Source organism: Vanacampus margaritifer, chromosome 16 (genome assembly GCF_051991255.1).
Source record: "Vanacampus margaritifer isolate UIUO_Vmar chromosome 16, RoL_Vmar_1.0, whole genome shotgun sequence".
Taxonomy (NCBI): domain Eukaryota; kingdom Metazoa; phylum Chordata; class Actinopteri; order Syngnathiformes; family Syngnathidae; genus Vanacampus; species Vanacampus margaritifer.
This window is the reverse complement of record NC_135447.1, coordinates 9,316,058-9,330,294: the sequence shown is the minus strand read 5'-3', so window position 1 is coordinate 9,330,294 and position 14,237 is coordinate 9,316,058. Positions and strand designations below refer to the sequence as shown.

General features: G+C 39.8%; 1 protein-coding gene across 1 annotated transcript; it reads left to right on the top strand.

Moving 5' to 3' along the window:
- Positions 1-6,172: 6,172 nt before the first annotated feature.
- LOC144036326 (transmembrane protein 47-like) lies at positions 6,173-13,243 on the top strand. The gene is made up of 3 exons (XM_077546862.1): positions 6,173-6,538; positions 9,131-9,271; positions 12,579-13,243. The coding sequence occupies exons 1-3, from the start codon at positions 6,235-6,237 to the stop codon at positions 12,758-12,760; spliced, it is 627 nt and encodes a 208-aa protein (XP_077402988.1). The 5' UTR covers positions 6,173-6,234; the 3' UTR covers positions 12,761-13,243.
- Positions 13,244-14,237: the final 994 nt, after the last annotated feature.

Here is a 14,237-nt window from a genome sequence, read left to right as displayed (position 1 = left end):
AGTCATGTCTGCCTGTGGTGGAAATGTGATGTATCTTGTGTCTGAGGGCATTAAAGAGAGAATTGGCGTTCTGCTGTGAATGGACATCAGTAATGTGTATGATTGAATGGGATACACCAGTTGAGTAGACTGAAGCATTTTTTTTTTTTTTTTTTACAAAAAGCTTGTCAAATGGAGGGAAAGGTGAGCTGGAGGACTAAAGGGAGACCATTTGATACTCCCTACAGACCATCAAGCGCCGAGGACAAAACCCAACTATCCAAACAATGTGAAGAAAAGGAACTCCGTCGTCGTGAACTTCAATGAACAGAAATGACGTCTTCTGGGCGTCCAAAGTAGGCCACAGTGCAATTGTCTAATGTGTCATCATGGAAAATTGTCCCTATTAACTTTGTGACCTTTTACCTCATTTTTTGGACCATGATTTGCAGCAGTTTTAAAGCGCAATATATACATTATAGTTCCTCTAGTCTACCCGAGCATCACTTTTAAACTCAGCTGTTCCCACTGTGGCGCCTCTCCTTTGCATGTCACACATAGCTCTAATGCACTGTGATCGGCTCCTCAGTGCTGCCCCGCCCCGCCCGACAGCCTGCAGTGTGACAGAGGGGCCGGTAACACGCTGTCAATACAGAACAAGATGGAGTGGAGGGGTGGGATGGAGCAGGGGGAGCAGCAGATTTGGATTTTCCGCTCTCAGCTGGACGGCTTGTAGCGAGCAGTTCCTGTGGACACAAGTAAACATGGAGGATACATGATCCAAATCTCTCATTTCCTGCTCCTAGCATGAAATTAGCATTAAAATACTAAAGTGGGAACACAACACACTGCCTGACTTGGAGTTCTCCTGAGAGAAAAAATGTGAGTTGCTTGTCTGAAAAAGTTTAAATATATTTAAATGTATACTACACTGAACAGGTTATACAGAATATGCACATTGTGCATAAAAAGTCCACATGCCAGGATTTTGTGATATGAAAAAATTGTATGGATGGATTAATTTATGGATGGACGGATGTATGAATGGATAGATGTATGTATGTATGTATGTATGGATGGATGCATGATAAATGGATGGATGTGTTAATTTATCGACGGATGGATGAATGGATAGGCAGAAGGATGGATTAATTTATGGACAGATGGACTGATGGATGGATGGATGGACAGACAGATGTATGGAATAATTTATGGATGGACGGAGGTATGGATGAATAGATGGATGGATGAATGGATTGGCAGAAGGATGGATTAATTTATGGACAGATGGACTGATGGATGGATGGATGGATGGACAGACGGATGGATGGAATAATTTATGGATGGACGGAGGTATGGATGAATAGATGGATGGATGGATGGACAGACGGATGGATGGAATAATTTATGGATGGATGGATGGATGGACAGACGGATGGATGGAATAATTTATGGATGGACGGATGGATGGATGGATGCAAAACAATCAAATAGTATACAGATGATTTTGTGACTGAGTGCCCTGTACCTAATGAAATGTATTTTGAATGTTTGCCCATATGGAACAAAACAAACGGTCATAAAATTTAAAATCACCCCCAGAGGTGAGGAGCATGAAGTTAGAGTGACGCTTGTCCCACCTGGCCCATGAAAGTTCTAAAGTGATACTTATAATCCCATTTGACTATCCTACCACAGTCAACATGAAACAAAATGGACGCGGCCTCCTTGGGTTTGTGTCTTATACATGACAGTAGCGATTTGATGACTTCAGCACTGGTGGAGGCCATGAGGAGCCTGAAAGAGGGCAACTGGCATGAGAAGCATAAGTGGTTCACAGCTGGTGTCTGCAGAGAAGGGTGGAGAAGGGCCTGCCGGCTAGGAGGCGGGGTCTGCGGGGTCTGCGGGGTCTGCGGGGTCTGCGGGGTCTGCGGGTTGGGGAGGTCGCAGCCATGGCGACGGATGGAGGAGGAAGTACACAGATGTCCACAAGCTGGCAAGACCGTCAATGGGGGTGTGAAGACAAGGACACTGAGAGCGGGTTGGACATCCTGGGATATGCTGTCTCTCATATTATGTAGTGAATGTAAAGGTGCATTTCAATACAACTGATTTTAGCAGTTAGCTAACTGCACGTCTACAGGAAAGTAAGCATTGCTAGCTAACTGAATAGCCTACCACTGCTAGTTAGAACACATTCATAACAGGTGGTTTAGGTATTTTATTCATTTTATTAAATAAACTGTAACAAAATCAGAAGATAGTAAAAAGAAGTGCATTTTTCACTCAGCTGCCGTTAGCTTCGACTAACACTGCTACTAAACACCACGTTAGCTGCTATAGCTAATGCTATAGCTAGGAAATAGCCAAACAATTGTGTGTCCGCCTTTTAAAGGCATCCACACATTTACAGTCATAGTAACTAGCCTCAAATGTGTTGATGGCAACAACAGTGTTTGTTGGTGATGGGATGTGTCCATCAAAATTAAATTCAATGACAGAATCACAGATTTTCATCTTTAGACAATGAACATGGGAGATGTATTTGGACTGTAGTAGTCATGGCACCAAACCAACACACCTCAATCCCAATTGTTGTCCTTTAATATTTGTTGCCAGCCTTTCGTGACCTCATGGAATGATGCGACAGTGAGGATGATGCGCTGGGAAAGCTTCCATCTCAGCAGTCCCAACACATTTCATCATCATCTCCCTTAAAGCCCACTTCAGCGTTCTGCCGAGTCACCGCAGCAGTCTCCAGGAAACAAACCAAAGCAGTGCCGTCGGTTTGGATCCCGCAGCAAAACGCCGAATCGGCACGAAAGGCAGGAAGGAGACAGAGGCGCCATCGCATCCGTCAACACGACGTCTGTGTGACCTTGAGAAAGACACTTGAAAGCCAGATGCCGTGAGGCTCGCTTACATGCTGGCACCGGCTTCGAATGTTCGCACGAAAAGAGACAAACATGCTCGAGACAAAGTTAATGTTTTCGCAGAGTGACATCTTGGTTTATTGAAACCATGGCCTCCAGTCGAGTGCAACCGTCTGCCAAGGCCGAACCCAAATTGTAATTCTTAAATAGCCATAGACACATCCTGGTTGTGTTTCAATTTTGGTCATAAATTAAGGTAATTTGATCACAATGGGGGTAGTATGCGTGCCTCACAGGTCTGAGGTTCGGGCACTTCCTGTGGAGCATGTTTCATACTCTGGCTTTCTCGCACATTGAAGACTCTAAATCAGGATGTCAAACCAGACAGTTTTCCATTAAAATACATCATTTGTATACATTGTACACTACTTATCAAAAATTTGATAATACATTTTAATTTGGATTATTTTCTTTTTTTTAAGAAAACAATTTTTACAATATCAATGTGAGGAGTTAAATATTAGCTGATTTTTTTGGTGCAAGTATGAATTGATTTCCTTTTTATTATATTTTTACACAAAATTCTGGGTAAGAGCCAGATTTCAGAATGTGATTTAAGTGATCGTCAATGGGCCGTCCAATGCACAAAATTAGCAACAACAGTTATTTTTTTAGTGAAAAACTGTAGTTTGTGTTATGCCCTTACGGGCCAGATTGCACCCATTCAGGCCCAGGAACTTTATGTTTAACTGTATTTCTATTTAATTTAATGCGATTTTCAGTGAGAAAAAAAAAGTTCCAAGTGAATCTTAGCTTAATTTGCAGTGGAGGGCCACAAACAGTGATGTAAGCAGCTGGATGACTAAAAACAAACTACAATGGAACTCGTACCTTCACAAGGTCAACCATACCTTAAAAAAAAAAAAACTCTCAAACACCAATGAAAACAACAACAAATGACTGTGATACATCATGACTGTAGTGGATTTCTAGTAAGAGGAAGAGCTGAGCCGTAAAGACAGCAGTAAATAAAGCCTCATCAGTTACCATGGAAGCTTATTCACAGCCGGAAAAGCCTCAAGAAGATGGAGGCAACAAAGGATGAGGTCATGTGATGAGTAGTTTATTAGGTAGCTTCCTGATAACCATTGGCGGCGTCATCCACACTGTCGCTGAATCACTAGCGCATCTCACCCTCTTCCTTTGTTTTTATATCTTTTCCATTGTTCTCCATCATTCCAAGAATGCTCATGAGTCACTCCTCCTGCGCGTGGGAGGCTTTAGAATATGGTGGATGGATAAGAGCTAACAGGGGGATTGGACTGTAGGTGGTAGTCTTGGTGGATAAATTAGACTTAAGCTGAGGATCACAAATAAAAAAATAAAGTAATTCATGACCAGACTTTTCTGTCTGCTCTTTGTGGGGAGTCAGTGCATGTGGCATCGCAAGTAGCTTTGTCTGCCTGGAGGATTTTCTAATGAGGGGCTTTTTTGGAGGAGGATGACAGGCCGCTTTGCTTGTCCTGTCCATGAGGAGGGGCGTTTAAAGGAAATGAGCAACGTGCACTCCGTGGATGCGACTAATAGCACACACCAGAACTCCTCTGATGCCCTGCTGGCATCTTGGCAGCAGCATTAGCAACAGAGAAGTCTGAAACTGCCATTTTGTCAAAGACATTGAAAACCTGTAATTTAGCCTCCAAAATGTGAGTGGTACGATGAAGCCAAACTAGGTCACAACAGTAAGATCATTTATGCTAGGCACTCATAGTCAGTCGTAAAATAAAGTACACCCGGCGCTTGCTTGATCTAATCAATTCAAATGGAGTAGGCTCCAGCTCCCCTGCAACACCAATGAAGATAAGCAGCATAGAAAATGGATGGATGGTGCAGTCCTTACTCAGTTCTACGCAAACATTGACACTATCGTGTGTGTTTCTTAATTCCTAATGTCAGAACTGAACACAAAGATAAATAAATAATAAAAAATAAGGAAAACAACAGTAAGCGTCTGAAAAGTTGTAGGCCTTCCGATGTTCACTGCAGAGAATAACAATAATACATTACTCATGAAATCACAATCAGCCGTTGGTCCATTTGTAATGCAGTGCATAGCCTATATTTGGATAAAGGAAAACAAACCGTCCCCTGTCTTCGTCCTAAATCTGTTTATCAGACTAGGCTGACATATGCACAAGTTCACAATTGGGCCGTTTATCTCTCAAGCAAAAACGTGTGAAGAAGAAGGTCAAGCCGGGTTATTTAAAATTTTCAGTTTATATGCTGATCAGTAATTACAATAAAAACAAATGATATGCAAAGGTTCCATAACACCGCATTTTAAATTTTTTTGTCCAATTTATTGCATTCTATTGTTCATATATATTATATTTTGATCTATATGTTTAATGAAAATGCAATGGGCAACTGTTGTGAAATTAATTGTGTATACTGTTCAGTGTGTTATGTTATGCTATGTACGGCAACATAGGCACAACATACACAAACAAATACTGCCGTCTGCTGGTTGCCTGGAAACAATACAGCAACAACTATTCCTAGCTAGTGTAAAGTTTTAGACAGATATATCATATAATTAACTTCATATCACAAACGTTTTAACCGTGGTTTAAAAATATCATTATAATTTCGGCTATGATCATTATGCACTACCTTTTAAAACTAGTTTTAGTTTACTTTCTTAAAACGTGAAGTTAAATATATCCGGCTCAAACTTCCTTAAGACATTTTCAAATTAAAAGTCACCTTACCTGGATACCTTCATTTTTCTTAAGAAATAAAAAAAAAACATTATGGTTGTTTTTGAAAAATTACAGCGAAGGGACCTAAGCAACAAAGTAAACATTTATTTACATTATTGACAGCTTTTCTATTTTTTTTTATTTTTTATTTTTGTAATGGAATTAGTCCCTTTGCCATAGTCTTTGTTTGTTTGTCTGTTGTTATTTTAAACTATTGTTACGCCTACTTTTGCCACTTTGTAATATGCATTTTACATTTGAAAAAAAACATAGCACAACCACCAATTAGCAAATGATAATGACAATAATGATAATCTTGTCTCAGTTTACTCACAAAGTAACTTGTGTGAAATCTAGATCTGTTCAGTTGAACAAAAATGCTTTTGAATAAATAATGACAGGTTAATAATTCGGCCTTCCACCCTTTAGTGGAACTATAAATTAATTGTGAGAAGTGAAATTGTATAATTGTCCCGGGCACGTGAGCTGACCACACATTTGTTGTGAATCTGTATTTTACTCTGAAAGTTTACCGGATGTCATGAGTCGAAAGTTTCCGAGCGGGAAGCGCAAGAATGCAGCGAGCGTGTGGCGGTGTGTGCGTGTAGTCAGTGCGTGTTATGGTGGCAGACGGCGCACACGCAAACTCCTCGTCTTCGGGTTCTTTCCACGGCGTCGGCCCCACAACGTTGTGCGACGAGAGGACCATGTCGGTGAACGACGTGTACGTGCTGCGACCCTTCAAGCTGATCGCGTTGCTGTGCGTTTTCCTGGCGCTCTGCTTGGACCTGGTGGCTCTGCTCAGTCCGGCCTGGGTCACCGCCGACCACTTCTCCCTGTCCCTGTGGGAGTCGTGCTCCCAGTCCGAGGCCAGGCAGCCGGACGAGGAAGCTTCGTGGAGCTGCTTCTCCACTCTCACTTCTGGTCAGAAGCTTTCATTTTTTTGCATGCGTTTTCATCTCTACGGGATGCTCTTTGTGTTTGGATACGACGGGGGAAAGTTGGATGATTAAAATTTTAATACAAAATAAATAATTAAAATTGTACAGTAAGTAGCTATGTCAGTATCACCCAAAACATGAAATAACAAGTGTTCACGTGTCACTAGGTTTCCCTAATTATGTCCGTATTATGATGCCACTAATCATGCACTCCAATCACATACATTTGCCACTGACTTTTTTTTTTTAAATTGAGCCAAACTGTACTTTTTATAGTATGTGATTGTGAATTGTTGTTGCTATTTTCAATCTACAATTACATATTTAATTCAACCAAAGATGATGTAGTTCTTTACCATAAAAAACATTTGAATTATGTAAAAAATAAATAAATAAATAAAATCCTTCCGTCCTATAGAAATACATCTAAGCCAATAAGCCATATAACAAAAACAACAACAAATATTGAACGTACTGCAAAAATCAAGAATAAAACATTTCCAATATTTAAAAATGTGCTCTGTTTAAAACAAACTTAGAGGAATAAAAAAATCTGTTTTTTGTATGTAAAAAATAGTGAATACTAAATCCATTGAGTGTATTGAAATATTTCCTATTCTGACCTAAGCAGACAACTCAGACCCTTCGTCATCACATCATTCATCAAAGGTTTGTTATGTCGGTGTATTGACGTGAGGCCTTCACACACAGTAGCGTTGAGGCGTGTGACAAACATGCACGCTGATTCATGAGCAAGCCGGATGTGAGGTTGAATAGAATATGTGCTGATGGAGTTACAGCCAACAAGGTAGTCACCGGTCATGTGAAGGAGCTCCTATTGTTTATACATCCTTTTTGGTCTGTTATGTGTTTTTATGTCTCACTCACTCACTCGCTCACTCACAGACGGTTAACAACGAAATCTTTCACGTGGACCCACCAGGTTGTAATCACGTGCCTGCTGTGTTTACATCCTCACCCCCTTAATCTTTGAAAGTATATCACGTCACATGTTGCCTGTGACTTTTCATGATCATGTTAGGAAGTCAGACGGTGACTAATAAACATAATGATGTGATGTTTACATTTGAGAGGTATCGCTAATTAGCCGCAAGTTTGCTAGCCTTTCTCAATGGTGGTTTGTCTTATCATTTTGTTTTCAACCACACTTGAATATCAGGAAAATCAGAGAGATAAAATGAACATTTTTGGTTGATTTGACAAGAAATGATCCATAGGCTAAAAATTTATGCTAGCTTTTTTTTTTGGGCTAACTAGCAACACTGGATTTTGAAGGTTCCACTGCAGTTAGATAGATGTGACTTTATTATTGCTCACATACACATATGGTTTTGTCTAAAATGGGTTCAACCCATGTTGGGTGTACAGTTTAAGATATTGTGTTCACATATGTACGCATGCCACAAAGAATGTAGCGGAAACAAGGCTTTGACCCGGTTCTCATGTTGTGGAATGCGTGGGGCCAAATGGGAGAGGTGGGTTTGTCGCTTTCTGAGTGTCTGCAGATCCCGTTAAAACAACAGCGGAGGGGTGGGTCGGGGTTAAAGGGCCATTTTGCCAAAAGGCATAAGCAGAGGTGTGAAATGTGAAGCTCATTTTTAACACCTTGCCCTGACATTCCAGTTCGTCTTTGGACTCTACTCGTATGTCGTGAAAAGCACAGAAAATATCCATTGAGCTTAGAAATATGTGCTGCTGGTGGTGAGAGGCGTCTGATGGAAATTCTAACCACATGATGTGGTAAAGCTGGAAGCAAAAATGCCTCCGGAAGGATAAGCCTTCTCCTTGTGTGCTTCTTATTCAAATGCCATTGAGCTGTTATCGCACGGGGAAACGCTCCTCTTTCTCTCGCTCACCGATTGTTCGCCTCATCCCATGCAAATTATTCTTTTGAGCTCGGTACCGTCTCCTGACACTGACAAGTGGGATTTCAAGGATGGGATACGCAATAAAGCAGCCCAGAGAGAGGAGGAATATATATATATATTTGTTTTTTAATATATATATTTAATTATTGATATATATATATTTATTTTATTTATATATATATATATATATATATTTTTTTTTTTATATATATATATATATATATTTTTTTATATATATATAGATATATATATTTTTTATATATATATACACATTTATATATATATATATATATATATAATATTTTTTTTTTGGTGCATGCGCTTGATTGCGAGCAATATATGCAGGCAGTGGACAGTTTGAGGCTGCAGAAATGAAAAGTCAAGCAGCACTTCTTGTCCTCTCACAAACATATTGACATAGTCGAAACGTATTATAAGTCAGCGAGGCTGGAACATGACTTCAGCAAACCACAAACCACAAGGAGTAGTATTTCTTTTTACTTTTCAAACGCCAAAGAAATGATCAACAAGGTTTTTCATCAGTGCAGACCAAAGTCATCTCCATGACAACCACTTATTTGATTTTTTATTTTTTTATTTTTTTTTTAGCTATGACTGCCTCGTGACTCCTAGTAAATTTTACTTGGATGATCTTCTAACGTTATTGCACGTGTTTCATCCCACAGACTGGCAGATCGCCACCCTTGTGCTGCTGGTAGGCGGCGCCGCGGCAACGCTGGTGGCCTTTTTGGTGGGCCTCATTTCCCTGTGCCACGGGACGCAGAGGAAGCACTACCGCACTGTGGCTGTCTTCCTTTTCACTGCAGGTCAGTCTTCCTCTCCCGCCTGTCTATTAATATTTTTGCTGATAAGCAGTGGTTGGGATATCAGAAGCACTGACTGACCTACATTTATCTAAATGTTATTCCCGTCAGTCTATAGTATTCATTTTGTCGTGTTTATCTTGGCTTTTTTTTTTTTTTGTCCAATCAGATTTCAGCCACCATTAATTGGTTATTGTATTTAGCAAATACTAGCAAAATAACAAAAAATATTATTTATATTCAAAAAATTAAATGCATGAATATCAAACCCGGTCTAAAAATGAATTAAAACTAACTAAAACTTAAAAAAAACACAGAAGCATGGAACTGCCTATATGGAGTAAATAGTTTTGACTGGGCTATGTCATTTGGACGTACTGTGAAGTCGTTCAAATGTATTGATAAAGTTGTTCAAACATGTTGTTAAAGTCTTTCGAATGTCTTGATAAGGCGTTCGAACATACGGCAAAGTTATTCGGATGTTTTGGTAGCATTGTTCAAAAGTTGTTTGAACGTATTGGTATTGACGTGCAAACGTTTGAAGTATTTATGAAGTCATTCTAACATCTTCACAAAGTCATCCGAACATATTGATAAAGTCGTTCCAACGTATTAGTAACGTCGTTTGAACGTCTTAGTAAAGTCATTCAAACGACTTGATAAAGACATCCGGACAAATTAATGGAAGTTTTTGGAACAAATTGAGAAAGTCATTTGAACGTCCTGATAAATTCGTCCAAACAAATTGTGAAAGTCTTCCGAACAAATTGAAAAAGTCGTTCAAACATACTGCAAAGTTGTTTGAACATACTGGTAGAGTCATTCGAACGTATTGGTAAAATATGGCCCAAATGCTAAAAACGTAGCATTTTCCCCCCACGATGCAATGGGGTATTTTCCCATAATGCAACGAGGTCATACCATAATTGCGCAAGTCAACGTTTTTAGCATTTAGCCTACATTTACCAATATGTTCAAAGGACATAGTCCAGTCAAAACAGTTCCACACTTCCGTAAAAAACAAATGAAATCCAAAACTATTGCAACAATATAGTGGAGGTATTACACAACGGATCAAGTATGGTACTGCAAGTCCCCATTGAAGGTCCAGGTACCAAATACACAAAAGGAAGCAGGAAGGCAGCAAGGGCGCACTCAGCCCAACCACAAGCCTTTCCAGGCAGACAAAGTTTTATTTGTTCCAGAGCTCCTATGAAATAAGGGCTGCTCAAGTAGAGAAGCAGTGGCGCGTTGCTTGAGCTCATTTCTTCTGTGGTGAGCAGCCCAGAGGCCCGCTTGGCCCACGGGCCAAGAAAAAGCAGCCACAGAATTTTGCAGCAGTGCCAACAATGGGAAGTCACGGAGGGGGAGAAAGAAAAAAAAACAAAACATCACTTGCATACTTGAGAGAGGGGAAATGTTGACACCAGTGGGAAGGTGTCCATCTTTAAAGCATATAATTAAGCTATTTTTGAAATTCACTATAAACAGTTTGTGCTTGTTTAACTTGTGCTAGTGTTGAAAGAAGTTAAATCTGAGGACTAGTTATTCATGTAAGTTTTAAAGGGCTTGTGAGGGAACTTTGTCTTTGTTCCTCTATGAAGACGTGAGGCATAAAGGCCCAGTGTGTGCAGTCAAGTCAACTAATGGCTCTCCCGCTGCCTGCTAGCCATTTACTAAAAAGCACGCCACGCCACTGTTATCCTTTCCTGTGTGCGTAATTGCTCCGAGAGCCCGGCGAGTCGAGAATAAGGCCGTCTTTACATGCGGACGGCGAGCGGGAGCGGGAGCGTATTTGGACCCTAGTTAAATGCCCCTTGGCAGCGCGGCGCTATTTATTTTCTGTCCAGAAATATGACCTCAGCTCAGTCTGGGCTCCATCAACACGGCCGCCGCATTCTTTTGGGCCGCCACCACTCCTAGAGGAAGGAAAGGCGGACGAGAAGTCACGCTGAAATCCTCAAAGCCGCAAAGGCTTACTTTAAGGAAAATGACGCAACGTGGTAAAAGCAGCCAAGTGAGGTTTTTTTTGTTTTGTTTGTTTTTTGGGTCAAAAGTCCTTACTTTCCGTTAGGAACGATATACGCTTGTGCCATGCAAATCCAGGCAAAGCTTTTAACTTTCTTCAAGCTCTCAAGTGTTTTGTTTTGGTTTTTGTGGTCTGCTATTGACAGTTTGACGCCAATGCTGCTTTTATATAATGTTGTAGATTTTAGTTTTACATAAGTACTTAGGTTTAGCTTTTGTTTTTTGTTTTCATTTTCCTCAAACTGCTTCACTGTGTTTGATGACAATTTTTAATACTAAAAAAGAAACCAAAAGAAGCATTTATTTTCCCGAAGCTGCTTCACTGTGTTTGATGACAATTTTTAATACTAAAAAAGAAACCAAAAGAAGAATTTCTTTTCCCCAAGCTGCGTCACTGTTCTTCTTTCTTTTTCTACCGTGTTCAGTCACAACAGCCTTTGGAGGGAAAAAAAAATCTATTATCTTTACAAGCATTTCTCCAAAAAATGTGTATGCTGCTTTAAAGGTAGACATGTCACTGCTTGTAAAATTGATTTGCATAATTCACAAGAGTTATAACATATATCATTTTTTTTAATAACACTCCCCCATAGCGATTAACTCATTTACTGCCAATGACGGCTATAAATGTGAAAAATTGATTTAAACTATTTCTATTAGTTTATTATTCTTTTTTTTCCACTTTTGTTAACAAGAATATGAAAACCTATAATTTTTTTTATTGTACATTTAGAACAGATGTGAATTTTTTGATTAATCGCGAGTTAACTAGTAAAGTCATGCAATTAATTACAATTTAAAAAATTTTTTTTTTTAAAAAAACGCCTCTTGCCCCTAATTTTTAACAATCTTTTTTAAAAATGAATTTATGGAATTTATATAAATAAATAAAAATCCCTTACAAAGATAATCATGCTCAGTTTAGTATAATTGAAATAAACCCTACAACATTAAACGTGAACAAAATGTAGTAATAGCTCTCAAAGTAGTTCATCAAAAATGAGACCGATTTTTTTTTTATTCCTAAAAATAGTAGTTCACAGTATAATCCACTAACATTATGAACTTAAAGTGCAAAAATACAAAAATTCTGATTCAATAAAAATGAATGACATGTTAAAAAAAAAAAAGTGTAATACGACTGCAGGTATTTACTGAAATTCTGACTCATCACCATAGCAACAGAACTCCATTGTAAACTGACCCCATCCATCCCCTTTATTTTATGAGAAAAGCGCAATCTAGTTAGTGACTCTCCTTTCTTTTCATCTTTCCCCACCAGTTGTTCTGCAGGCCTGCGCTCTGGTCCTGTACCCGATCAAGTTCATCGACGGGACGGTCCTGCAGACCTATCACGAGTTCAACTGGGGCTACGGCCTGGGCTGGGGCGCCACCATTTTCATGCTGGGCGGCGGAGTCCTCTTCTGCCTGCGGACGGACATATACGAAGATGCCATGTACTGACCAACACTTGGTTATTTTTAGTCGGGTTGTGAAGGCTGAAAGTAGGACCGGTCTGTTTGAATCGAACCCCCTCACTATACTATCACAACGCCCAGCCTTTGCTCACAGCGTGTCCCCCTCAGCCTGGCCGGTATCCGGGTGAGGTGGCGACCTTTCTGGACGGCCACTTAGTTGCTGGACATTTCCATCGCGTGGTGATCTGGAGGTTTGTTGTTGGACAAAAAGGACAGTCGGGTCTGAACATTTCGAGGGCCATGTTTTGGCATTTTCCTAGCATTACAATGAGAAGCTTGTTTTCCACGTACTCACTTTCCCTGCATTCTGTCATAGAGTGTCTTCTCATATCACAAGACTCGGCTTTTATAGATGATGGAGCTACTGTATTTATATTTTGTTTGCAAACTCACGTTGCTTGTGTAAAAATGTGTAAAAACTGTTTGTACATGAAGGACTTTCCAGAATAAAAATGGTCGTTTTTGGGAATGGTGATGGTAAGTTATTGGTGTGTCCTGCCAGCTTGACCTTTGACCCATGTGTGTAAAAAATAAAGAATAAAAAAGCATTAGGGGGGGCTCCTTATTTGGGGTTATTAACATTATTAATAAAATATAACCTTAATATAATTTAAAAAAAAACCTTATTAAGACATAATCTGAATGTTTGTCATCAAGTGCTCACATTCCTCCTTTATATTCTATTTAGGACAGGCTAGCTTGCGTTTTTATCCCATTTGCTGCAATTATGCTAACGATTTGCATGTTTCGTGTGAAACAGAAGGCACCGACACGCTGGCAGACCGGTGTGAAGTTGTCACCCCTCAAGGTTTAAACTGCAACAGCTGCCTGGAGAAGCACGGCAAATAAACTATTTCAGCAGCTGCGGCATCTGGAGAAGAGAAATGACCACATAAGGAATGTTTTATGCTCGTATGGGAATGGACCGACACCGAGGGGAAAGTCCCAAATGTTTGTACTATTGATCCTGTGATGTTAGATGTGAGAGGCGTCTCTTTTAGTGGTTTTCTTATAATAGCAAGCTGAAATGTGATCTGGGTGGAGCTGCAAAATAAATGGATGAAGTGTCATAGAATTTTGCGACAGATTTTCATTAGAACCACAAATTGGCAGTACAGTACACACACCCACATGAGTGTAAAAAAAAGAATCATTATACACACACATATTTAAGTTTTTTTATATTACAAGCGTGCCACATGAAATATTTAAACATCTCTAATATAATGTATATCGTGCAAGCGAGCATATTGAATGAACATATGAATACTAACATTAATACATGACAAAACAATGATGTATTGCAAAAGTTAAAGGTCACCCACCCATTCACACCTCTTGACAGAGAACGCTTGTTAGATAGTCGGGAGCCAGCTGCACATTTCCTGCCACTGGCTGCTGTTTACTTTGAGCCGCTTTCATTCACCATGGAATTTCTCTTCACGTCACTTTTGACACTCTTC

Coding starts and splice junctions, on each gene's coding strand:
- LOC144036326 (XM_077546862.1), top strand. CDS start 6,235: ATGGTGGCAGACGGCGCACACGCAAACTCCTCGTCTTCGGGTTCTTTC. Junction 6,539..9,130: donor CTTCTCCACTCTCACTTCTG/GTCAGAAGCTTT, acceptor TTCATCCCACAG/ACTGGCAGATCGCCACCCTT. Junction 9,272..12,578: donor TGTCTTCCTTTTCACTGCAG/GTCAGTCTTCCT, acceptor TTTCCCCACCAG/TTGTTCTGCAGGCCTGCGCT.